The 25,654-nt window shown below is 36.3% G+C and overlaps 1 protein-coding gene across 11 annotated transcripts in view; it reads right to left on the reverse strand.

Moving 5' to 3' along the window:
- LRRIQ1 (leucine rich repeats and IQ motif containing 1) overlaps positions 1-25,654 on the reverse strand; it is a 136,556-nt gene that overhangs the window by 88,536 nt on the left and 22,366 nt on the right. For all 11 annotated transcript variants that reach the window (XM_067559858.1, XM_067559856.1, XM_067559860.1 and 8 more), the window contains 5 exons: positions 25,174-25,367; positions 24,282-24,409; positions 16,209-16,282; positions 13,770-13,863; positions 6,078-6,254 (listed from right to left, as the gene is read on the reverse strand). In XM_067559858.1, the coding sequence (XP_067415959.1) occupies positions 6,078-6,254; positions 13,770-13,863; positions 16,209-16,282; positions 24,282-24,409; positions 25,174-25,367 (667 nt within the window). The remainder of the gene's footprint in view (positions 1-6,077; positions 6,255-13,769; positions 13,864-16,208; positions 16,283-24,281; positions 24,410-25,173; positions 25,368-25,654) is intronic.

The raw sequence follows: 25,654 nt of genomic DNA on the forward strand, positions 1-25,654 counted from the left end.
CAACAGTGCTGTACACTTGCTTGAGGAATTAAGATAAATTCCACCTGCTGACTTCAACATGGAAAAGCTTGATATATATCGTTAAGATCTAGAAGAAGATAGATCTATGCAAATCATGTCAAAACGTTGTAATTCCATTTCCAAAATGTTGCATCATATATTGCAAAGAACTAAGCAAATAATTACTTTTGAGTTTGTTGATTATGATGGGCTAATGCTATCTATCATCTTAACAATAGACATTATGTTTCAGACCATCACCAGACTGGCAATGTCTTGTGACAATGCCAGTCTAAGCCAGATCATTCTTCTCATCATATTTCACAAACCACTTAAACATATCTCAAAAACATTTTGACAAAAAGGGGGGGTAATATTAATGCTATATTCCTTATTGAATATGTCTAGTAAGGTCACTGACAATCTGAAATTTCTAAATGTGTTGCAATCCAAACATTATGCCACGGCCCACATCATTTCTGAAGTTCAGAACTGCCAATAAATATGACAATGATGTCGTTACTAGAAAAACTGACACCATTAATAAATGATCTCACATCTACCACTTATTTGTGAATTTCAGATTGGCAGAAATTTCCATTCCACTCACTGATTCAGAGTTTACTGACACTATTGACACTCATTAAAACACCAAGCAAAGACTTCACCCTTGCAACAGGAATCCTGAATGTGAAGGTAGGAGCTGTAAGGTCTCTTAAAGAACTAATGGGAGACAGTGGTCTGGGTTTGAAAAATGAAACAGGAAGGCAAAGTCAAATTCTGCTGATTTAATCATCTAGTCATTACAAAAACCATCTTCACCCATCATCCTAGACGTTTATACATTGAGGTCACCTGACAGTATGACAAAGAACAAAACTGACTATGTAATTATACAGGGATGACGGAGATTGAGCGTCCAATGGACAAAGACTTTCTTGAGTGCAGACTGCAGGTCAGACCATCAACTGTTAGCCTCAAAGATCAAATTAAAACTGAAAAAGGTAAGATGTGTGGCAAGTCCACTGTGTATGGACTTGTTCAAAATCAATTAAAAGACTACCAGACTTTCATATAGAATGGTCTGAGTCATTGTCACAGGCGAAAGAAGAGAAAAACCTGAATGAACTGTGAACAAAATTAAATCTATCATGCTCAAAGCTGCCAAAGCACATATTCTGAAAAGTCAGTGTCAGACCACACCATGGTTGATTGAGGAGGTGTTTGATCTTGTGCTATTTTTTTCACTGAATCAAAGACAGTGGATTGATGACTGAGGAAAGAACACAAGGAATTGAGCAGACATATTCTGAGGCAGAGCAGACAAGACAAAAGTGAGTACATAAGGGCAAAATTTGAGGATTAGAAATTATAAAGAGAGTAATAATACAAAAAGGTATGTTCACAGTGGTCAGTCTTCTTTCTAAAACATTTTCCCCACAACTGAGCATAATAAAAGATCATGATGGCAGGTTACTGAAAGTGATGACATCAAATGCAAGTGGAGAGATTGCTGTGCTAACGTGTATGCTCCATCAGAGCCACTTACAATACAGGATGACAGAAAAGAGTATGGAGCTAGAGCCATCAATCCAAAACGGTGCATGCTATTATGAATATGCAACCTGGGAAAGCACCAGGGGTAGATAATATAATTGGAAAAAATGCAGGGAGTATAATCAACCATTGATATGTGTTTCATTGACTACTCCAAAGTATTTTATGCCATCCAACATAGCAGTCTCTGGAGAATACTGGCAGACATGAAAATTCCAAAACATGTCATTGAACTCACTGCAAGTCTCTACTGTCAGCAACAGACCACAATACTAAAAGCAGTAGGCAACAGCAAGTGGCTTTCCAAGGAGCAGGGTATGAGACAAGGATGCATTCTGTGCCCAAGTCTTTTCAATATGTATACAGAATTTATTATGAGACAAGACCACATAATAAGATTTTGATAAAGTGGAAGAAGCTGGGATTTCCATTTCCATTCTTAACCGACCTCAGATATGTTGATGATATGATGCTCATTGATACAACCACTGATGCAATGAAATTAATGTTAGTCCGTAAAAACAGTTACTGAGGAATATGAACTATTCCTGAAAGTGGCAAAACCTAAATTAATGTATGTTGACATGATCAATAAAAATAGGATGCAAGCAGATGTCATGATTATCTGTACAGCACAGACTGCAGATGAATTTCATTATCTGGGGTCATACATATCCAACCAAGGAGGCTGCTCCAAAGAAATCGGAAGAAAACTAGGGATGGATCATTCAACCATGGCCTCTATATGAAAGTGTGGAAAACTGTGACATCCCAAAATGTATGAGGGTTTGACTGGTGAAAAGCTTAAATTTTTTCCATAGTCACTTATGGATGTGAATCCTGGCAAACTAATGCTGCAGACAAGCAGAAAATTGAAGCCTTTGAGATGTGGTGCTGGTGAAAAAAACTCACGCATCTCCTGGACAGAAAAGAAGACGAACACTTATGTTAGAAATATTATTGGAGAGAAGCGGATTTGGCTCTCCAAAATCAACAAGTGCAAACATACATATTTTGATCAAATCAGACACAGAGATGAAAATACGCTTGAACAACTTATCATGGAAGGAATAGTGATAGGGCATCATAGGAGGAGACAACCAGTGAGAAGATGGATAGACAATGCATGGCAGATCACTGGAAGTTCAGCTGCTGTGTGTGATGTTAGTGATGGACTGAAAAGGCTTCCGAAACTGTCACCAGTGTTCAGATGTGAACAAATAGACTTTACAACTACTACTCTGACAAGCCATCAAAAACTTTGCCTAACAAGCTAGATACCAGTCTTGCAGAAATACCTGTAGGTGTTAGTAATTAATCCTTTAATTACTGAAGAGAGAAATTAAAGGTCTGGGCAGCTCTGACAAAAATGGTTTATTGTTATTTGGATCTTTACGCTACATGTATGTATTTAAATGCATCCTTTCAGCAGTGTTGGCAACGTAGTCACTAATAATGCACCACAATGTCTGATAGTATGGAATAACTTACTTTTCTGAACATAAATTATAGCAGGTTTCAGTATATGTTGCTTTAATAAGAATTATTACACAATACAGTTTTTAAAAGAAATGAGAGATGTAGTAAACAGTGTATGCATACTGTAGGTTCTGTTTGTAATTGTATAGTAAAATTAATTCTGCACATAGAAAACATTTAGAACTATCATTATTATTCAACTGCAAAATATAAAAATCCCTTACAAATACATAAAAGAGATTACTGTTTATATTTCTTCTTTCATATTCCCATTATTGAGTTTTCCTGTCATTTTTACTATTTTAAATAGTTATTATTTATAAGTTTTTCAACTTCCATCAGTTTCTACTACTGCAATTGAAGTGTTGTATTTTTTTAATATAGCTATTTATTAGTAAGTGTCAAAGATTACATGACAGGCATTATTAGAATAGAGAAATTTAATTTTTTAAAAAGCGTAATTCTTAAGCATGGGGAAAACAGTGCATTTGAAAGCAGAAACAGCACAGACAATTTAATTGCGCAGCAGTGGTATATAAAACATGGATTAGGGAACCAAACAGTGATTACTTTTGGCAAATTACATAGTTGAGGTCGTACCTACAGGGGCTCATAACTTAGTGAGATGTGAAACAGACAAGAAACTTGCTCTTTTTTTTCAGTCTGTTCATATGAAACGTCACCTTAAGTCAGTCAACTTGGAGAAAGTATCACAGTATGCAGGTATAATAGCTGTGCTGTTTAGGCTTATGTGGTTATGTTTTATTTAGGGCTTTTCTGTGTGTTTTTTTTAAAAACTGCACTTTTCAATTGCTTTTAAATCATCCATAAAATGTGCTCTGGCCCAAAAATATAATATACAGAGTTTTAACCCAAGTGAATACTTTTAAAAACCAAATTTCATTGCTGTTTCACCCATTTTCAAGTTACAAGTTTAAAAATTAGTCAGGGTCAAATTTTTAAAGGACCTTCAAATATCATTGACAATGAAAGGTAGTTAAACTGAAGATTAATTGTGAAACAAAATTTGGACAAAAGAATTATCTACTTGTAATTGCTCTTCTCAGACATATCCAAACACGGGGGTATATAGTGCTACTAAAGCTTTAGTATTTTGTGGTTAGTATCCTGCCCAATATATCAGCAATTAATATTTTCCATCATTATTAGGGGCTGAAGCAGCCCTAAGTGTCTCTAGTCACTTTGCAGGAAAGTGGTTTGCTGATTAAGGTTTTCTAACAACTTAAAGTTTTGTAGGACAGTAATTACAGGTAAGTAATTATTTCTTCTACAAAAGGTACCAGTTGTAGATCCACAGCTGAGGACACTATAAAGTTCTCTCCACATAAATAAGTGAGTAGTAGGCAAAAATTTTAGCAAGGAGACATTGGTTCAAGTGGTAAACTGGTGAGGAAGCATCAGTGCTTCATCTGCAAAACAGAAGACAAGAATCACAAATCAAAAACACAGCTGGCTATACAGACTTGAAAACTCTTAAAGTGTGCTGGAGGAGTGAGAATGGGGCATGAAGTGTGAACATGTTCTGGAAACCAGAGAGGAAACCTGGACTTATAAAATAAGAATAAATCTAAATAGTAAAGTCCTGAAAAGTAAATGAGGCCGTTTGACCAAGAATCCAAGAATGGTCAGACAGAATGAACTATAAACATAAATTAAATGGACTTTCTATAGGCCTCATCTGCAGAGTTTACTACAGATAAAGGTAAAAGAAAACCAAATCCTCTGACACTGAACTCCTGCAGTAAAGAAGAAAGATGTCACTAGTTAAAAAGGTGTTTAAGGTAGGCCAAAGTTGACTCTTGATGAGGTGATTATCTCTATCTTCCCCTGCAAGCCCACATAATATGCACATATACTTTGAAACAAAAGAGGATAGACACTCCATTCAGGATATACTGACCAAATGGAAGGAGAAGAGAAAGACACATACAAAAGTGGTAAAGTGTTACACTGGCAGTAGAAAGAACACCTTTCCACAACTCCAACTCCCCCATCACGTATAGAAGTGAGAATATCTCTGAGAAAAACACATCCAAGTCTTCAACACAAAATGTAAAAATGTAAGTTAACATGACAGCATTACTCATATAGGAAAACTCAATAGTAATTTGCAAATATAGAAAGACAATTCAGATACACTTCATGATATGAGAGAATACATCTAAGAAACATGGATAAAATGTTTTGTCTTCAGTTAAGAACCTTTGATAGTAGAGTATGATCAGCTTCTTGTTTTCTGAAAGGACACGACATTTCAGTGCTAGAAAAGTGAATTATTTGCACTTATATATACATTACTTGGAGTATATATCAAAACTAAATTAATAATGATCAAACAGGAAACTTTCTGTTGGCCTAAAACTAATTAATTTGTTAAGCAACGTTACCTGCCTCATTATTACTCTTTATTTTACGTTTCTAAAGTTACTCTGGAGAAGACATTTTCTTCATACTTCTACATTATCTCCTTGCAAGCAAATGACAATATCATGAGTTTACTTAAGAAAAATTTACCACAGGACAGCTGCTCAAGGTACTAAGTATCAAATTTGGAGATATGAGAGACTTTGAAGACCAGTTTTCCCTCATAAAAACTTAGTCAGAGCTTTACCTATGTACCTCCAATCATCTGGAACATTATCAGCACTCCTAAGAAAAACTACTATGGAAAAAAAACTCACTGTGCCTTTAACAAGAATCAGTTTAATCTAATCTTGGTCCACAAATACTAAAATGATTGAATGGGTCCTTAGAGGACAGAGTTAAAGTTGTTTGAAGGCCTTGACATGTTTGGATCTCTTAAGTTAAGATTAAACTCTAACCTGGGTTAGTAAGCTTGTTTTGTGGATAATTATAACATTATAAATGCTCTTTATGTTTAGATTACTGATATATACTCTTTTTTCTTATCATAACCTTTTGTCTGGGAATATAAATTAAGTAAAATACAAAGGAAAGCAATAGGGGAAGCATGCTTTTGAAAATAATTATATTTGCATAAATAGATTTCTGGTATCTACCTTTGTTCAATGGTCTTCTTTTTTATTAAGTCAGTTTTTTCAATCTGGGCTTGACAAAAGTTCAAAAAGCTTCTTGGTTCCGACACTTTGATTCTTTCAGTTGGGAGTTCTGCATCAGAATTTAGGTTTTCACCATTAAGAACTCGCAAACTAGGAAGTATTTCAAGTAGTGAACACCTTTTAAAAGAGGATAGAACAAGCCATCATTAACATTATGGAAAATCTTGCATTTTAGAATTCAAAATCTAGAAATCCCCATCACAACTATAAGAAGAGATTGAACTTTAAGTATGCAATTTTTCTAAGCATTTTGGTATACATGAAAATGTTTACATAAACTTACTATACCTTATTTGATATTTACTGCCTAGCAACAATTACTCTTATGGAAACCACAAAGTTAACATGAGAAATCATTTCTTAGCAGCAATTCTTAATACTCTGCAGCTATATAGACACTGGGTGAAATCCTGGCCACACTGAAGTCAGTAGCAAAAATCCTTCATTCAAAAGGGCAAGGATGTCATCTGTTAACATGAATAACTCCCTCAGAACCTGAAATATTTTTGTGTTTTGTTTTAAACTAGGGCTGTCAAACGATTAAAATAAATAATTTCAATTAAATTAAAAAGATTTAAAAAAATAGTCAATTAATCAAAGTTTGAACTGGACTGTTAAACAATAATAGAATACCAATTTAAGTTTATCATCAATATATTTGGATGTTTTTCTACATTTTCAAATTTATTTATTTCAATCACAGAATACAAAGTGTATAATGCTCACTTAATATTATTATTTTGTACTACAAATATTTGCACTGTAAAAAAGATTTTAAAAAGATAGTGCAATCTACAAGTCAAAGCATGAAGGGGCTTCCAAATGTTTAGCATATCTTGAATGTAAATACCTTGTAATGAACATGGAGTTGCCTGCACTGTACACTTTTATCTGCAGGGTAGTACCAGACATCTAATGATGAAGTGGCAGCGAAATTAAATCCATATCAAATGTCTCCTATCCTTTTAGTATAGCTGGACAACTTACTTGCACTATGGCAAATTCTAGTGCTGTTAGTCACACACTTCTATGAAAACTAAGGAATGGCTCCTGCTCCAATCATAGTCACTAGGATAGGTCACTGCTTCTGTATAGCTATAACTCCAACTGACTTCAATAAAACAGGGCTGGGTTTAATTCACCCTCTTTAAAAACACACACACCTTAGATAGCTATTGGAATTTATTTTTAGTTTCTAAAAGATCTATTTTTAAAAATATTCAGAAATGCGTAACAGCTGACTCAACAGACTATGGGATTAACAGTGCTCCTCGTAGCATGAAGTCCATCTTAAAGGAAAGGAGTTTGTACCAGTGAAAGCAGAGGTGGGAGGGCTAACAAAGTTCCTAAGCAGTCCTTTCTCATGTAAGGGCTAATCTGGCATACTGATGTCAAGAACACTTTTTGTGTATGCGTTATTCACCAGTTAAACTTCATGGTATTTTAAATATTTATTTAGGCGAATATAAGATGTACTCTGGTATGGCAATTTTGTTTCCCATATTTCTTATTTTCAATTCAAATTCTTTTCAAGTTATCAGACTGCAAAAAAAATCAAATTGGTAAAATATTATATCAACACAGAATTTTAAAGAAGTCTGAATTAGCCTTTCCTTTATTTAGATTTAAACAACACACACTGAAGAAAATCTATTCTGCACTGTAGGCACCCTTACCATCAGGGTGCCTACTGGAGAAAATTACATAACCCTTCAGAACTAGGGTATTCCTTGACTGCTCCCATATTTTAAAAAAAGAAAAGAATGTTACTTAGCTGAGATCATACATAGCAAGTTTCAAATCTGAGAAAATTTCTATGGCTGAGTTACATTATCCAAAACATAGATCTGCAAAAGTCTTTACAAGAGCAATACTGCTTGATGCAGATATAAAGATTACCCTTCTCTATCTCTTCTTGTTGTGGCAAATGTAATACTGTCTAAAATATACTTAAAATAAAAGGATTGTTTTAGATACACTGGCCTTGAGCTTGTAGTGAAGAATTACAAGAGCCAATGTTGAATAATGATACATTTAAAAAGAGCCATATCAACTTGATTAATGCTGGTAGTAGTGTATCTTAGAGCTATGGGATCTCAACACTAGTTTTTCCAGCTGGGTTTCTCCTGGTGAAGGGTTGAATCAATATTTCATTTAGTGAAAACTTCCTGGTGAATATTCTGTCACTTAAGAAGCTCTATTAATCATTACTGCAGTGAAACACATTCCCCTAGGAGTGCTCCGACTGATCCCAGAGTTTAATTTTTAAAAAGCAATTTCTTAGTACTTCAGTTTTGTCGGTGTTATCGCTGGCTGGACATGAAAGTATGAAACCGATTGGAAAATTTTACAACTAATTCCTTTGTTGGTATCAAGGGGTTATGTAAAGTTCATTGGAACATATTGCCTGAAGTTATAGTTAATGCTGTATTCAACAAATCCATATTTTATACTATCCCAGCCTTTAAATCCTTTACATAAATGAATCTCTTGTCCAATCATAAAAGCTCTATTGGGTCAAATGATCTGAGAGGAACCTGGGGTATTAGTTGTTAAAGTTAATAGGAACTCAAAAGTAATTTCTTTTTTTCCTGAGTAATGTCTGAGACAGAAATGAGTTCTATGAAACATCAGAAATTAAAAACAGTGTAAACGTAAATAGTGAGCTTTACTGTATTGTCACATGTTGAAGAGTAATATTTAATAATACTTGCATTCATTAACAGCAGTGTAAATAATTGCATGCATTAAATAATATAAACATGTATTTACAGCTACCTTTGCTACTGCTCGAATGCTTCAGATTCCAAAAATGTGAACATATGTTTCTCTACTTGAATACTAACCTGAAGTTTGAAAGATCTCCTACTGGAAAAAATAAATGTACATATTTTTCTCTATATAGCAGGTGTGAAAAAAAACAAAACAAGTTTATTTTGCCAATAAAGTAAAAAATGCCAAATCACTGGGTTGGGGAAGCTTGTGGTAATACTGGAGTGTAAAGTTTTGTGTTTAACTGGCTTGTAATTATGCAAGAAACTGAGATAAAAGTAGAAAAAGATTACAGAAATGTATGTCAATGAATGTCAAAGAAAATATTTTCTCAGACACTGAAGTGATCATTCTGAAGGCTACTATGTACAGTCATGCAGTACTGCTCTTGAGGGACTATGGCTTGTGGGCAGCAAAAGTTGAAAATCACAAGAACATTACTAGCAGCATATTTCTGTGGATTGAAAAGATTGGCCCCAGAAGCTAGGAAAATGAAGAAGAAAGGAAGTTAAGAAATATTACAATCTATGGTTCCAAGAAGAGCTTATCAATGACAGTAATATTTTTTAATATTTCTTTTTTAAAATCAGAAACACTGCTACATCTTCCACCACTTTGTGATACCACTTTTAGTGAACAATACAGGCCAGGCCAGGATCCAATTGCTAAGCTCTTAAAAAATATAAAAATAAAGTGTTACTAGTCAAAATAATAATCAACTACATTACTCATATCTCAGATGAAAGTTCCCTTCTTATTTCAGTCACAGAAAACTGACATTTAATGGGCTTTTTTTTATCCTTAGAGATATTCTATTTAAGTAATACTTTCCCAAGTACATACTAGATGCCTGTATTTGGACAGAACAGTTAACATTTTCAGACTCAGGTCAATCTAAAGCTTCTCTGAATTAACTAACTGGCTCACTGAAAAAGTTCAGTAATAAGGACAGCTTATTGACCCTGCCATCTTCCTCCTGAAGTTTATTTATGGAATGGGTTTTCATACAGTTTTCAAAGCCTACACAAAGAAGTAAGAAATCACTCCTGGGCAGAGAACTGGAAGCCCATTAAAGGCTTCAAGCATATAGTGAGAGCAAAGACACCCCACGTTATAGGGCCAGATCCTGGTGTCCACTCTGTCTGCTTCATATCCCACAAAGCAGCCAGAAAATTGGCAGATCCAGGCCCTTACAGAGTTCCCAAGTACAGAAGAATCCTAGGATGGTACAGAGCTGTTTTAGAGGCTCCCCAACAGCCCTCCCAGCCTAAGGGATGTGGGATGTGGATAGGGAAACTGGGCATGACTGATTGCCTGTATTCCTCAGATGCTGGGATGACCCTTGTTTAGCGTCCTTGAAGCTGCTCTGCCTTACACCTGAGACTGGCTCAATCTGAAGCCTGAGGTTTAATACAACCTTTGTCTCCTTCTCTCCCCCAGTTATACCATGTACATCTCAGCCATAACTGAAGAACTAGTCCTATACCACTGCATACCAAAATTCATAATCAAATATTGAGAAAACAATATTTATACAAATGAAAACTACTTTTTAAGAAGTGTTTCACAGCAATCAATCACTGGAAATATAAAAGTGTTCGATTGGGGTTATGACAGGAATGTCAGTAAACTCAAAGAGATGGAATCTAGTAATCCCACCAACTTAAATTTTTACACCATTTCAGAAAGAGAACAGAGATGACCTGATCGGTATGCTGTAAAATATCTGAGTGACAAACATCTGACATCTGTTCCAGAACAGGTCAACTCACACTCTTTTTATGAAGCAGTAAGTACTCTACTAAAACATCTTAATTTATGTATTTAACTTTATAAAGTCATAAAACATTTTAAGACATGTTCTTTAATTTTATTTGGAAGTGGGGGAAAATGCTAATTAGAAGGGAGAATAAGCTTGAACACTCTGGCAAACTTATGAAAATATATAGCATTTTACTAAAACTCCAGAAATGTTGGGCTAAATTTTGTGGTCCTGGCTTGAGCGAAGTTTCCATCAATATCAATAGGAATGTTGCACAAATAAGGAATGCTGAATTCAGCCCATTTTTATGCATGTTTTATGCAGTTTTCACCCATCAGTGCTAGTTGCAAACAGATGTGTGTATGTACCTCACAGTTCTCTTCCATAATATACCTCTACTGCTCCTACTTCATTCATTTAGAAGTGTCGTGCTCTATTGTTTGCAGGAGTGTAGCTAAAACTAAAGAGTTGTGGTTGAAGAAGTGTGCTTTGTGTCAACAATTTTACAAGTGAAGAGAGACAGCTACTTGCTCACTTCAATAGCTCTTCAGAGTCATTACTCTGAGGGGAAGAAATCAGAAGGAAACAGAATGACTCCCCATTCTCCACTTCCATAAAACTAACATTAACTTTTTCCAGTTCTTTTTATCCAGACTTATTCTCCTGACCCGCTCAAGTTATAAATGTCTGACCACAAAAGGACTGTAAAATCCAGTGGCCAGATTCAAATTTTTCAGTTGGGATGAGTCAGGGTTCCCCCGAACCCAAAATTTAACTGTGGTGGTGAAAACTGTTCTCCTTTTAAGCAGTGGAATTCAGAATTGGAAGGAATGGGAAGAAAGGGAGGGCAGGCAGGGCTCCTGAGTCCAAAAATTGGCAGGATTTTTTAGGATCTAACTGTAACCCAGAACCTAATACCCATACTAAGTGTCAGGGAAACAAAACTTCCCTCCAAAATTGACTCCCCAAAAACCACAATCCCAATTTCCACATACAACATAGTAAATTCAGTGTTCGTTTATAACTCAACAAACACAAGATTTTTAAAATAATTTTAGGGTGGTTAGCGTATTCCTGGTGTTGAAGCTCTGTAAGACTTCCTGAAGTAAATTTACAGATAATAATCCAATGAAAGTTTCAGGCCTATCCATCATTTGGCGCATGGTGATACTGACATGCTCCTTCCCTCTGTGAGCCTCCACCTTTCTGTACATACACAGAACAGGTCTAAACTTTCTTCCAAGGGCTTTTTCCTAGCCACCTACATGCAGTATGCACAGTACTCATATTTGAAGTGTCCCGCTACAAGCCAGGCTGGCAGGGGGGCAGGGTCCTGGATTGCTCAAATCCTGGCCTTTCCTTGATTCCTGGTGCACAAGAAGCCTAGTGACTGATGCTGATAGTCAGTCTCCCAGTGGACAGTGAAATGTGGGAACTCCCTCTTTCCAGACTAGGACATGCTGACTTTTCTATCTATCTGCTGGTTCCAGTTTGTGGGAAGTGATTGCTTAGATGAGGGAACTGGCTTCTCTTTCCAGCAGAGATTTTGGGGGGCAGCTCCCCATAAAGCTGGATACTTCCGATCAGCTTCATTCCCCTTGCTGAGACGCATAATAGAGGGATTTCCCCCCTATTCTCAAGAGCAGCTAAGAAGCCGTGCCTTCTTTTGCTGCTTGAAGTCAACTCCCTTATCTTCCCCAAAACACAGTGCTACTTTGGCCTGGGTGCAAATGTCTGGATGGTCCTAGCTATGAGCACACTATTAGGGGTTTGGGGTTGGTTGTCCAGGCATGTCAGTCAGGCTCTTGGCCCCAGCCAGGATCATAGTACCATTATGATAAGTACAATACAAACATAGAACAGAAAATCTCTGCCCCAGAGAGCTCAAAATCTAAGCTAATAACCAGACACAACAGGTAGATGAAACAAGTAAAACCAGATGAGGGCATGGTAACAGTAGAACTGTTTGCTAAGCAGGAGGTAGTCTGAGCTTGCCACTTGCCTAGTCATTGTCATCTGGCAGTGTTTTCTAGGGTTTTATTGAGTCATACTTTTATCATTATTGAGGCCTGCAGTAGGCATGCTCTCTGCAACAGAGGGTATGTCTACACTGAAAAAAAAAGTGTGGTCTTAACTCAAGTTAGCTCGCTCACATTAGCTAACAAGTTAAAATAGCAGCGAAGACACAGCAACTTGACTCTTAATTTGGGTTAGCAACTTGTGTTTAAGATGGTTGAATTCAAGCTGCTAACCCAAGTTAAAAACTGAGTTGCTGCATCTTTACTGATATAAAGTTAGCTAACCTGAGTTAAGAACAAAGTTGGGGTTTTGGGGTTTTGTTTTTTTTTTAAACCCACAAGAAGATTGCCCAGACAGTTAACCACATAGTGGTAAACTGGAAGACAGCCCCAAATCTGAGGTTAGTGAGTGATGCAAAACGAATCCTCCTATATAGGGAAAATGAGAATCTCCCCCAGCCAGCAAGTCCTGCACAGCTCTTCATAACTAATCTCACTGCCAGCTATTTACACATGTAAGTGTTTGTTACATCCAGGAAATATAGAAAAAGATTAATATTTACCACTAATGGTTTTCCCTAATCATATAAGCTTAGGCCTATAGTTTTTGCCTAAAATTAGAATCCCTAGAAGGATGACGACTTTCTGGATATTTTTGTGAAAAAACATCCAGACTTTAAAAAAAACAAAAACACCATCATTTGCACCAACAAAAAAATCAGATCACTTATAAAAATATAGATACTGCCCATTTGCTGATGTTGCCACAACCCTAGATGTAGAAAGGTATACAAACTCTGCACTTCTAGAGTGTGCAGGAGAACTAATGAATAATTCTGGCCATTTGTTGTGTGGAAGTATATTTATAATATTTAGAGTTAAAAAATTATCAGATATAATATTGAGAACAATAAAAATGTATAGTGTATTGATTGCAACCTCCAGATTTTGATAAAATTACTATTTACCTAACTTATACATTAAGATTTATTTGCCATCTGGTTATGTGCGAATTTTGATTGATTTAGATTTTGTTAAACAATGGATATATTGTAAGAGTTACTTAGTTGTTGAGCTTACCTCCAATTTTTTTCTTGCAGAACTGGATTTCCATTGAGTGACAGCTCACTTAGTTTATGACATCCACTAAACCATGTGATGACACTCTTAAGGTCTATATTATATTAGGGAAGAAAAAGTAAATATAAAATTGAATAATTAAGGTTAAACCACGTGTAGAAAGCAAACAATTGTAGTATAGTAGTATCGTTAACAAACTCTTAGTTATCATCGATTCCCTTAGAAATAAAAGGACGAGCTAGGCAGCAGTTCTGCAGAAAAGGACCTGGGGGTAACAGTGGATAAAAAGCTGGATATGAGCCAGCAGTGTACCCTGGTTGCCAAGAAGGCTAATAGCATATTGGGCTGCATTAGCAGGAGCATTGCCAGCAGATCGCGAGAAGTGATTATTCTCCTCTATTTGGCATTGGTGAGGCCGCATTTGGAGTATTGTGTCCAGTTTTGGGCCCCCCACTACAAAAAGGATGTGGAGAAATTGGAGACAGTCCAACAGAGGGTAACAAAAATGATTAGGGGGCTGGAGCACAAGATGTATGAGGAGAGGCTGAGGGAACTAGGCTTGTTTAGCCTGCAGAAGAGAAGAATGAGGGGGGATTTGATAGCAGCCTTCAACTACCTGAAAGGGGGTTACAGGGAGGATGGAGCTAGGTTGTTCTCAGTGGTGGCAGACAACAGAACAAGGAGCAACGGTCTCAAGTTGCAGGGGTGGAGGTCTAGGTTGGATATTAGGAAAAAGTTTTTTGTGAAAATGTTTTCTCAAATTTCAACATTTCTAGTATAAAGTAAAATTCATTTTAACAGAAATCAACACAAATTCAGCAAAAGTGTATAATGTTACAGACATTTGTATCATCTTGTACAGTAGTAAGCAGTTTATCAGGAAACGTTTGGAAATATTTGATCAAATGAATGCTATTGCATTTGAAATACAGGTCAGGACAACAAAGCATCTGAACATCCCATAACACAGAATGATGATATATTCCTTCTTTCCAGACTTCTTGTATCTAAAGAGCACCTTGTCTTAAATTATGGTCCTTTGGATTATAGCTGGAAATGCACAAACAACACTGAAATAGACCTCATGATATACAATTCCAACTTGAGTCTGTGGAATAGAAACTACAAGATACTCTTCATTGTTAGGAATATAGCAGTAATTAACATCTAGGATTTTTTTTCTTTAGCCAGCAATATGCAGATGGCACCCAGCTTTACCTAACCTTTGTCTATGACTTTGCAGCAAGATGCCCCTGTGCTTGGATGTGATTGTCTCATGGATTAAGATCATGGTTGAAAAAGAACTTGACAGAAGTAATGCTCATGGGGAGAGGAAAGCATTTTTAGGATTCTGTAGCCACAGAGCAATCTCTTTTGGTTGAAGGTACACACCCTCAATTGGTCAATTCAGTCTATAGGTGAGCAGTACTCCCAGATTCTTCACTGTTGCTAAATTCTCACATAGCAAAAGCAACGAGAGCCCTGACAAAGTGGGTTGCAGCCCACGAAAGCTTATGCCCGCGGAAATTTGTTAGTTTTTAAGGTGCTACAGGACTCTCGTTGTTTTTACTGTATACAGACTAATATGCTACCCCCCTGGAACGTCTCACATAGCAGTATCCAGAAATAACACCTTTTAACAACTCTGGTTGGTTAGGAGACTCTGTTCCATGCAGGTGGGCAATCACCTGGTCTCAGTTACATAAACCTTCCTCACCTCCCAACTGGACAACAGCAGTGCAAGCCACCCCCTTGGGAAACGCCAACTAGTACAATATAGCACTACACATCTCCTCAGCAACACAGGCTACTGTGGGCATGTCAAACATGTCCTCTGCTGCCTATGCTGGCTTCCCATAGAATACTGAACCAAATTCAAGGTCCTTAACTTCGAGGTGCTCAACAGCCTGGGACTACTATATCTAAAAGATCACCTAAAGCTTTGGGATGAAGTCTGATCAACAATTCTGATCCTGAAGTATAATGAATCTTCCTATCATAAAGGTAAATCTCTTCACTGTGGGCAACAGAGCTTTCTCGGTATGGGAGGAAGACATCTGAAACAGTAAAATGAACTCACAAATCTCACCACCTACTATGCCAAATGCACGATGCACTTCTTCGACCCTTGTCTAACATAAGCACATAGCAAAGTGTACATTGAAGAAAGGAAACACAATTCTTCCCCTGGGGAGAGGATGAGAGAAAGAACAAACCATGTGTGACAGGTGATAGTGACATTTCGTAGAGCACAACTGGAAGGTGCCAAGATACTACACTGATGAAGGTGGTAACAGAATAGGATAGCTCCTGTCATTTTAAGACCCCATTTCTATACATTTCAATAAACAACTCAAATTTATAATATCCTGCTTTTTTGTATGCCTAAAAAAGATTTAAAGGTAATTTTAAAAGATATTGTTTTTTTCACATACTCACCTGACAAGCAGTTGTTGCTGATATTAAGTTTTTCCAAAGACACACATGAAAATAGGGATGCAAGCTGAGTCAAACTAAAAACAAAACAGCGATAGTTATGTTAATAAAAAAGCCATACTTCTCATTGAGACAGACATAGGGATAAGTATTGTTGAAATGCGTTTTGAAATACGACCTGTCAGTGATATACAAAATTTTACTAACTATTCATTTAGCTATCCAAGGTGCTAGAACAAACTGCTGCAGTTTTCCTTTTAACCTTACAGTGCTTTACAGTATTTTGATCTTCTGCATGGCATAGCATTGCAGTGCAGTACTTTAGACCAGCTCAGCTTAGTCTAACTATTTTCTCTTTAGGAGGTTTTGTTTTGTTTTTTGCTTCATAGATTTTACTCCTTTTTTATGTAAGTTCTGATGATTTGAACTCTTCTGCTACTTTTCAATGACTCAGGGTACTATGAGTTTGCTTGAGGTAGCACCACTAGCATGGGACTAATAATGGGTCCTGATTCTGTGGAGATAGAAAAAAGAAGAAAATCTTTGAGGAAAAACATAGAATTTCTCTTTTTTCTATGTTTTTCCTCAGTTTTCTCCTCCCTTAAACTGTTTCCATCTCACTTCTCTACTCACTCAAATTGCTTCCTAGATCTTAAAAGATACACAGCAGTAATATCCTTGTAGGCATCAGCTGCTGGACTAAAGTCAATTAGCTCTGTAGAGCCTTCTGAAGTAGTGAGATTCAGAAAATTCTGTATCAGAGATGTGCCAAGTACAAGGACTGATATGGGATTACTCTTCATACTGTGAGTCAGCCAGAGCAGAACTTTCCCTGCAAACTGAAATGGCAAAGTATTAGGTCCCCAATGTAGGAAAGTTAAGTTAGAGAGCACTTACAGCATGAGACATACTCACCACAGGATACGTTTTCCTTGACTAAATAAAATGTTCAGTTATTGCTATTAAAAAAAAATCAAAATTGATCCACAGTTGTGCTATGCACTGTTATTTTAAGACTTTGTCTACACATACATTTGCACCTGTTTAGTGAAAAGAGCATTTTTAATTTGATTTAGTTAAACCATTGCTAGCTAGTTTGTTTGCAAATGCTATTATTTCATCTTAAGGATAATTTATATTTTGCTTTAGCTTAAAACCAGAGGGCGGGGGGATCAAGCTAAACTGCAATAAGCCACACTCAATCCAAAATTAGAATGTCTATGCACAAACTTCCACTGGTTTAGCTAAATCAATTAAAAATCACACATTTAGTTAACCTGGTTCAAGTTTTTGTACAGACAAGGCCTAAATATCACAGATGGCACTGTGACTGTTGGCAACTGTTAGTTTTTTTAACTGAAACGAATGTACTGTGGAGAGGAAAGTAAATGATTTTGAACCTATAAACTAGAGTTCCTTATGGTCAGAAATCTTATTATCTAGTAATAATATCTACTTACAGACTCACAACCTATTAGTCAAAGCTGCTCATATGTTGCCAAAATATATGCTTTATGACTTTTAAACACACTGTTATTCCTGCCATCATTACAGCTAAGAGGGAAAGCTGGATTTTCTTCAGGTTCACGTATCATCAGTAGAATTGTGAATCAAGTTTTGATTGCAGAAATCTTTATTACTGAAGAAGATGTGTGCACGTGAGCCACAAAGAGTTCAATGTGATTTTTACATCCCATGTCAATTCACGGGGATGGCAGCTTTCAAGTAAAAATATAGTTTTAAAGTCAGAAAATCAGATCTAGAGTGAGTAAAATTCATATTAGTTGTGTCTCAATAAGACTTTTCTTTCTGAGTCACATTTTACAATAAGAACTGCACTTATTCCAATCTATGCTCTGTCCATCATATTTTTTCAATTAGACTGAAAAAATTATGAAACATTATAGTCTTAGAAACAATGGGTTTAATACGCTTTTACTGGACATTGACATCATTTAAAAAACAATTTCAAAAGTAGTTTCTCCACTAACACACAAATAGAGCATCTACTTTTATTTCTCATAACAGTGTATGCTGTATATTGAAAATCCAATACACAGCCTTGTGTATCTCATAATCATCAAAAGTTGGACTGGGTGTTATGGGGTGAAAGCTGATTTTAAAAGTTCAGTTTCCTATATAAAATGATGCACTATTTCCTTTTTATGCTGTGTTGATTATGTTGGTAAATTGTACCGCTATACTGTGACAAACTGCCAATTCTATTTGATTCCTGCTCTGCTTTTTGTCTGCTGGGATTATTATGAGACTTAAACCTTTCTTGTCAATCTATAGCCTTCCTTTTACTGACATTCTTTGTTAATTCTTTTTCTAAGAAAATTCAAACCAGAAAGACAAAGGACATTACTGAAAACTTAATACCACTTGACCTTGTCACACTAGCCTTCGGCATAAAAAAAGATATAAATTACAAAGAAGACACAAAAGTAAAAGATATTCACAAAAAAGCAAGCAACAGCTTCCTCTTTCTGCTCCCATTTAATGTTGCAGCAGGACACTGATAGCCAGAGAGGCTTGCAGTCAAAAAACAGATTTTAAAAAAGACAAATAGGAGAAAACAGTATAAGAAATTAATTTTACAACATGCGCAGCAAATATTACACATGATGGCCCAAATCCTATTGGGTGTCTGCATTTTCCACAAGAAATTGGAGTTTTGCAGGTAGGAGGATTAGAAAACTAAAATTTAAATTATGTCTATAATTTACAGTCTTATCTTAAAATAAAGTTCCTGTATTTCTTTCATATTCTTTAAAAATTATACATTGTTTTACTTACAAAACTTCACCTTTATTGTCCTATATCCTTTTATTTTTCCTGAATATTCTGGCAGATAATACTTAAAAACATTGTCTAAGACCAGACACTCAAAATAAATATCTGCAATAAATGATTATTGAACTTGATCAAATAAATCCAGTCCCATTTAGAAAATATATATTTTTATGACTGATTAACTCAAATATCCCAATTAGATTTACCATTAAGGATTTCTGGAAAGGTTATAATTCCCTAAAGACAGTGGCTGGCAATGGAAATACACTGTCAAGCATAAATTACAGTCTCATTAGTATAAAAATGCATATAACATACATACATTTAATAGAGAGAATATGTATTAAGTGAGAGATCTGAAAGGTCCTTTTCACATTTTGATTAGAACACCCTTTAAAATCATATGCCAACTGGGTGTAAAAACATGCTGCAGGATCAATGTGTTCACACTGAATTTGATCCCGCTCAGACCAAAGTCAATGGGAGTTTCGTCACTGACTTCAACAGGCAAGGGATCGCAATGTCTTAAATGTGACACAGACCTTTTTTCTATATTTAAACAGCATTTTTCAAAAAGATAATTTTGTCTATTTTAAACACAATTCAATGGTTGGAAGTTGATGCTAGACAAATTCAGACTGGAAATAAGGCATACATTTTTAATAGTAACAGCAATTAACCACTGGAACAATTTACCAAGGTTTGTGATGGATTCTCCATCACTAACCATTTTAAAATCAAGACTGGATGTTGTTTCTAAAAGAACTACTATAAAAAATTATTTTGGGGATGTTCTATGGCCTATGCTATATAGCAGGTTAGACTAGATGGTCACAAAGGTCCCTTGTGGCCTTATAATCTACGAATCTGTAAAGTTATACTCAGAAATATAATGGCTGGCTGAAAATTAGGCTGATTTAAAGGCTGTAAAGCCTTTGTCAATTAAAAAGAGATTGTTAAGATCCAAAGTCATTAACAGAGTGCATGAGTGAATATAAATATTATAGACTTTTAATTAAACCCTTTCTGAAAACAAGTTCTTCTTCCACCTACTGGCCATGTCTTGACTTCTGGGTTCTATTTTCTCTGCACCATCTAATATAATCTCAAAAATCTAAAGCAAAGCAAGGAACACTTGTTTCCTTGAATGCCTCTCTGTCATTGGGTGTTTGTGATGTTCAGCGATCACACAGGAACATAGCCCTTGACTAATACATTCATATAGGCCCTGATTCTGCACTGTTAAACTCAGTGGGAGCTTTGCCATTGACTGCATTGAGGGGAAGCATCAGACCCATACTGAGTACATATTACATTATGCAAAGTTCTGTGACCATCTAAATCGTAGCACTGCAACACCACAAACAACTTGAACTTTTGCAGGTATGTGAAAGAGATACTTATTTTCAGATTTTTGTGCTCAGATGCATTTACAATATGTAATGTTTAGCTCTATATCATTTTCCTGGTAACAACTTGTGGATTGAAAACATTTTCTTTAAGCTTTGAGGTTCAACTTTGAAATTGGGAGGAATTTTTGAAATAGGATATGGACATAATATCTAGATCCACAAATCCTTGTAAATTAGTTTGCGAAGTACTTTCTTTTTTGTTTTGATTTTTTTTTTTTTTTTTTTTTTAAACACGGTACTTTATTTTTAGGGAGAATATAAATTCACAGTCTTACCGTTGCAGGGGCTTCCTGAAATCAGCAAAAAGGAAATGGCACTCAGTGCACCCTCTTAAAAATATTCACAAGATTGCACTGGTTGCAGGATTAAAGCAAAGAAACAGCTTTTCTTTCAACAGCTCACTCCATTACATTAATTTCTCCAGTATAGAACATCCAGTTACTTATGCCATAGCAAACATATGGAGCTGCTTATAATGTACAGAAAGTGAATGTAACAGAGTAGGCTGCTGCAATATTAGGAATTTTGAGGCTTTTATCCTGCATTAAATGCTAACTTGTTTCTTTTGCCCCCAAATATTTGAGTTAAGGCACTGATACATGATGTGGAAGTTGTTCTTGTCTGACTTATCATTCATATATCTGTTCTGCTGATGCTCTGACATACTACAGCGCTTCTTCCCCCACTACAGGAAGCATGTCAACCAGGCAACCACTAAAGCACAGCATGTCAGCAGGACAAGCAGAGAGAAGACACAATGACAGGGAATGAGGATTTTAAGAAAAAAGGTGGCAATAGGATGGAAGAATGAGTCAGAAAAGAGATTGACAGACAGGGGGAAAGAGAGGAAAAAGCAGGAGACAGAAAACAAAGAGGAACTCCATAAAATATAGAAAAGAGGAAAAGGCACTCAGGCTGGATTCACAAGGTACTTAGGCACTGAAATGCTGAGCGATAAACACCTAACTTTTAGGCACCCAAAAAAAAAAAATCACAGGAACATGCTGTGATTCACAAAGTAAGGCACGTAGACTCCTTTACAATGAATAGTGTGAGATAGTCACCTTAGAATGCAATTCAGAAAAGCCAGCATACTAGGTAGGGAGGTTCATAAAGTATCCAATGGGAGATGCCAACATCAAGGGTGTGTCCTAAACCCCAGCCCTTTAAGTCAGGGAGATGCCTGAGTCTAGATTGTAGGGAGGTGCCTCCCTTTGCTAATGGTTCATGAACAGGAACCCCTCTCCTGGAGTCAGGCGGTTTAGATGCCTAAATTGCTTCTTGTGAGAATGAGTTAGGCCAAAGATTTGTTCCACACAAAACAGCAGGAGGAGGTTTCCACCTTATAACTATTAGCCCTATGGCTAGAGATTCGCCTGGGGTGTAGGAAATCCAAGTTCAATTCTCTCCCTCCTTAGAGTGTTATAACCACTGAGATATGGGATAGTCTGATATGGGCTCCCTCAGCCTCTCCTACTGAAGTTGTTCCAGTCTGAATAAATAATTGAAGAATGACTGGAGGAGGACTTAGACCATGGGTCATTGCACCTACTAAGTGAGAATCCTAACCACCAAGCTATATTCAGTCATTCTTTCACTCTGTGACTTCGTAAGTATTTATACACACTGGAACAGCTTCAAATATTAAAGAATCTTTGGGCCAGAGAGATAGAAAATATGATTCTGTAGCCGAGTAATTAGAGCACTCACCTGGGAGGTGGAAGATCCAGTATCCAGTCTCTCTGCTCCAATGATTCTTTATCCAAAATGGAACAACTTCAACAGGAGAGACTTAGGTCGCCTGACATCAGACAATCCCATAGTTCACAGGTTAGAGTACTCACCTAAGAAGCGGGAGACCCATGTTCAAATCCTTTTTTTTCCCCTGGCAGCAGGGGGAAATGAACTCAGGTCTCCCACATCCCAAATGAGTACTTTAACCACGTGGGCTCAAAGTTCATCATCATCATCTTGCCCTGCAGTCAGATTCTGAATGGGACCCAATCCAGTAGGCAGCCTCTGAGCACTCCTGCCAGATCAGGCCCCTCACACAAGTAGACAGCTGAATGTCTATCTTCCCTGGTTTATGAATTGCACTGGGACATAGGTGGGAGATAGGCATCTGGGCACCTAAAGTGAGGCAGCAGTGCACATGCCCAGAGGCAGAAATCTAGGTGACGAGGGAACTTTCACCCTGAAAATGTAGGTGCCAAGTGAGTTTAGATAACTTTAGCATTCAGCAGGAATTTTTTGAACCACAGTGGAGCCTAAAACTGGGACTTAATATCACTGAAAACCAAACTTAGGCACCTAAGTCTGGGATTTAGGTGAGTAGGTACCTTTGCCAACCCAAGCTTCAGATACCACTTTGATGAGTGTTCTGTAGAAGCTGAATAGGAAATAGAAGAAAAGATATGAAGTAAACAGAGGAATAATAGTAGAGAATACGATCTAGGGAAATCATACACAGCCTTATATTTTTATCTGAGTTTCCAAAATAAGAGTAAATCAAAATCCACTGCCCACCAAACAGTGCTCATGTTAGTCACAGACAAAGCACTGTTTCCAGAAAGCTTGATCAAGAAAGAAGTCTAGATTTTGGTATATCCTCCCTGCACACCTTGCAATTTCATATACACATTACTGCATTAAAGGTGGCCTATAAAAAGTCAGAATGTCCCCCAAGTGAATCTAAACTCATAATTTTTTATTTACATCTGCCCACAGTCGCAGCCTAAGGTAAGACATAGAAAGTACCAGGCCCAAACTATGACAGAACCCTGCTTAGTATGACATGCCCTAAATTCTCTAGGATTGTCCTGTATTTTCATCAAGGCAATCTATTTTGTATATGCCTTACAGTACAGCATGCAAATATCTGCAGATCTATACCCTACATTGTAACAAGAAGGCAAGTTGCTAACAAAAAAGGCTCATCTGAACTGTGATGTAAGTTAGTAAAATACACCTCCCATTCAGAAACTGTAGTTACTTATATCTCAAACAACACCATGTATGGGCATGCGCACGCACGCACGCACACACACAGTCTTGTGAGTTTGTACAAAAGAGAACTAAAAATATCCAAAATTGAAAGTGTTTGTTATTGGTTGGTTTTGTTAATGCACTGAGATAGACTCAATTTTGAAATCAACAACATAAAAAAAGGTAGCATACTTTTGACTCTGAACATCTGGTCACTATACTCCCACAGAAGCAGACTGCCAAAGAGAAAGCTATGGGAAGTGAGTTAATTAGTGTTTTTCTATATGGCTTGGGTTTTTTTCCTTATTATTTCCATTTTATTTTACACCTTAAATCAAACTGAACTGTGAACAATGAACAATTAAAGCTGACAAGCAACTTGAAATGCTTTTCTTTTTCATGTGAACACAATGTGTGCATGGAAATGAAAATTAATATTTGGTGAATATTTTAATTAGCACTGTTTATTCCAGATAGACTGTGAAGCCTCTATTAGGTCCAACTTTTGTAGCAAAATGAGCACTATGATGAGAAATAAAAACAGAGAAAGAATTCTTAGTAAAAAAATTTAAGGAGTAAGGTAGAATTCTGTTAACATGGTTTCAAAAGTGCCACTGCACTGCCATAATTATAATTTTAAATTAACTTTTTATTGTCATGGTTGTTTTTAAAATTGTCTAAAGACGGCTTACACCAGTTAATTGCTAACTATACTTTTTCAAAGAACAGCATCCTGGGAACTCTGCTTTGTCTAGTACAGCAGAGTTGGCCTTTACAGTCCTTTAAATACATGCAAGTTCATACCTAAAACTCATAAGAGAACCGTTATTTTGTAAATATCTATATATTAAATTGCTTGAATAGAAAAAGTTTTTCACTTTACCTGTTTTGTGATAGAGAAAGAATCTGTAGCAGAGGTAGCCAATACAAAGAAAATGTTTCCATAGTTGAAATACTATTGTCATCCAAGTATAGCTCTCTTAGCAGAATATGATTTTCCAAGGTAGGGAGCTAAATACAGAAAAGTTATTTTTTACTATTATTTTTAAAATAAAAATTGATTGCATATAATAACAATTGAATACTTATCAGCTTTTCTTGAATATATTATTAAATACTATTACAGATATGCTTTGTTACATAGTATATATATATATATATATATATCATTTTCTATTTATCAGCATGCTAACATTTTTCTATGCTTTGTGGATAGTCTGAACATTCAATGTATGCTGTAGTATTTGAGATTAGCAATACACAATCTTATTGCTTTCATTCATGCAATGACTTGCTATTTAGCTTTTGCTTGAATTTGCTATGCAAGCCATTGCCAAGAAAGGTGACTAAATGTACAGGTAGCCATCGAGGGCCTCCTTATGAGAGCTGCAGCCCACAGTGATTCAATTCAAGTTGTAGGCAGTTATCTCCTATGAAAATCATCCCATACTGAATTCTGAAATAAATATCTAATGCATGGCTCATTTTACCTTTCATGATCATAGCAGTTTGATCAACTTTTAAACAAATTAGCATACAACAAACTGAAAACTACTTCTTTGCTATAGTGCAAAAAATGGAAATTAAATTACCAAGGGGGAGATTTTTCAAAGGTACAAAGGGCCCTGAGATGCCCAATTCTCATAGTTGGCCCTTTGTACCTTTGAAAATCTTCTGCTGTAGAAAACAATAAGGTGATCAGCATCATGGGCTGTATTACTGGTACCAAAGAAGCATGGTGTGAAAAACCAGCCCATTTAATTCATGGCTTTTACCTCACTTAGGTTATTTCCTTGTAACTTCAGAATCTGAAGCAGACCACAATTCTCAATGCCCTCAAGTTGAGTAAGATGATTAAAAGAGCAGTCTATGTGCATGAGAGTCGGCGCATCACATAGACCTTTTGTACTGATTAACTGATTGTGATCCACAATTAGTTGCTGGAGGTTTTTCAATGACTCTAAACCACCTGAAAAGGAAAGCTCATATTTTAACCTGAATTAAATCATAATGTAATTAAAATTGTGTTGGTTTTGAAACATGAAGCACACTGAGATTGTAACAGATTCATATTTTATATATAAAAAATGAACATATGCAATGTTCTACAAAAGTCTTTACTGTTATTTGAGATATTTTAAATGCTGATTAACTTCTTTCCCATGTGTTTCCAGCATTTTAAACAATCATTTTCAGAATATACAAAATTAGCAAATGTCTGATTCTATTAGCTAAACAAGAAACCAAATTAGTTTA

Source organism: Emydura macquarii, unplaced genomic scaffold (assembly GCF_026122565.2).
Source record: "Emydura macquarii macquarii isolate MOO-44397 ecotype Brisbane River unplaced genomic scaffold, CSIRO-AGI_Emac_v2 contig_2205, whole genome shotgun sequence".
NCBI lineage: Eukaryota > Metazoa > Chordata > Testudines > Chelidae > Emydura > Emydura macquarii.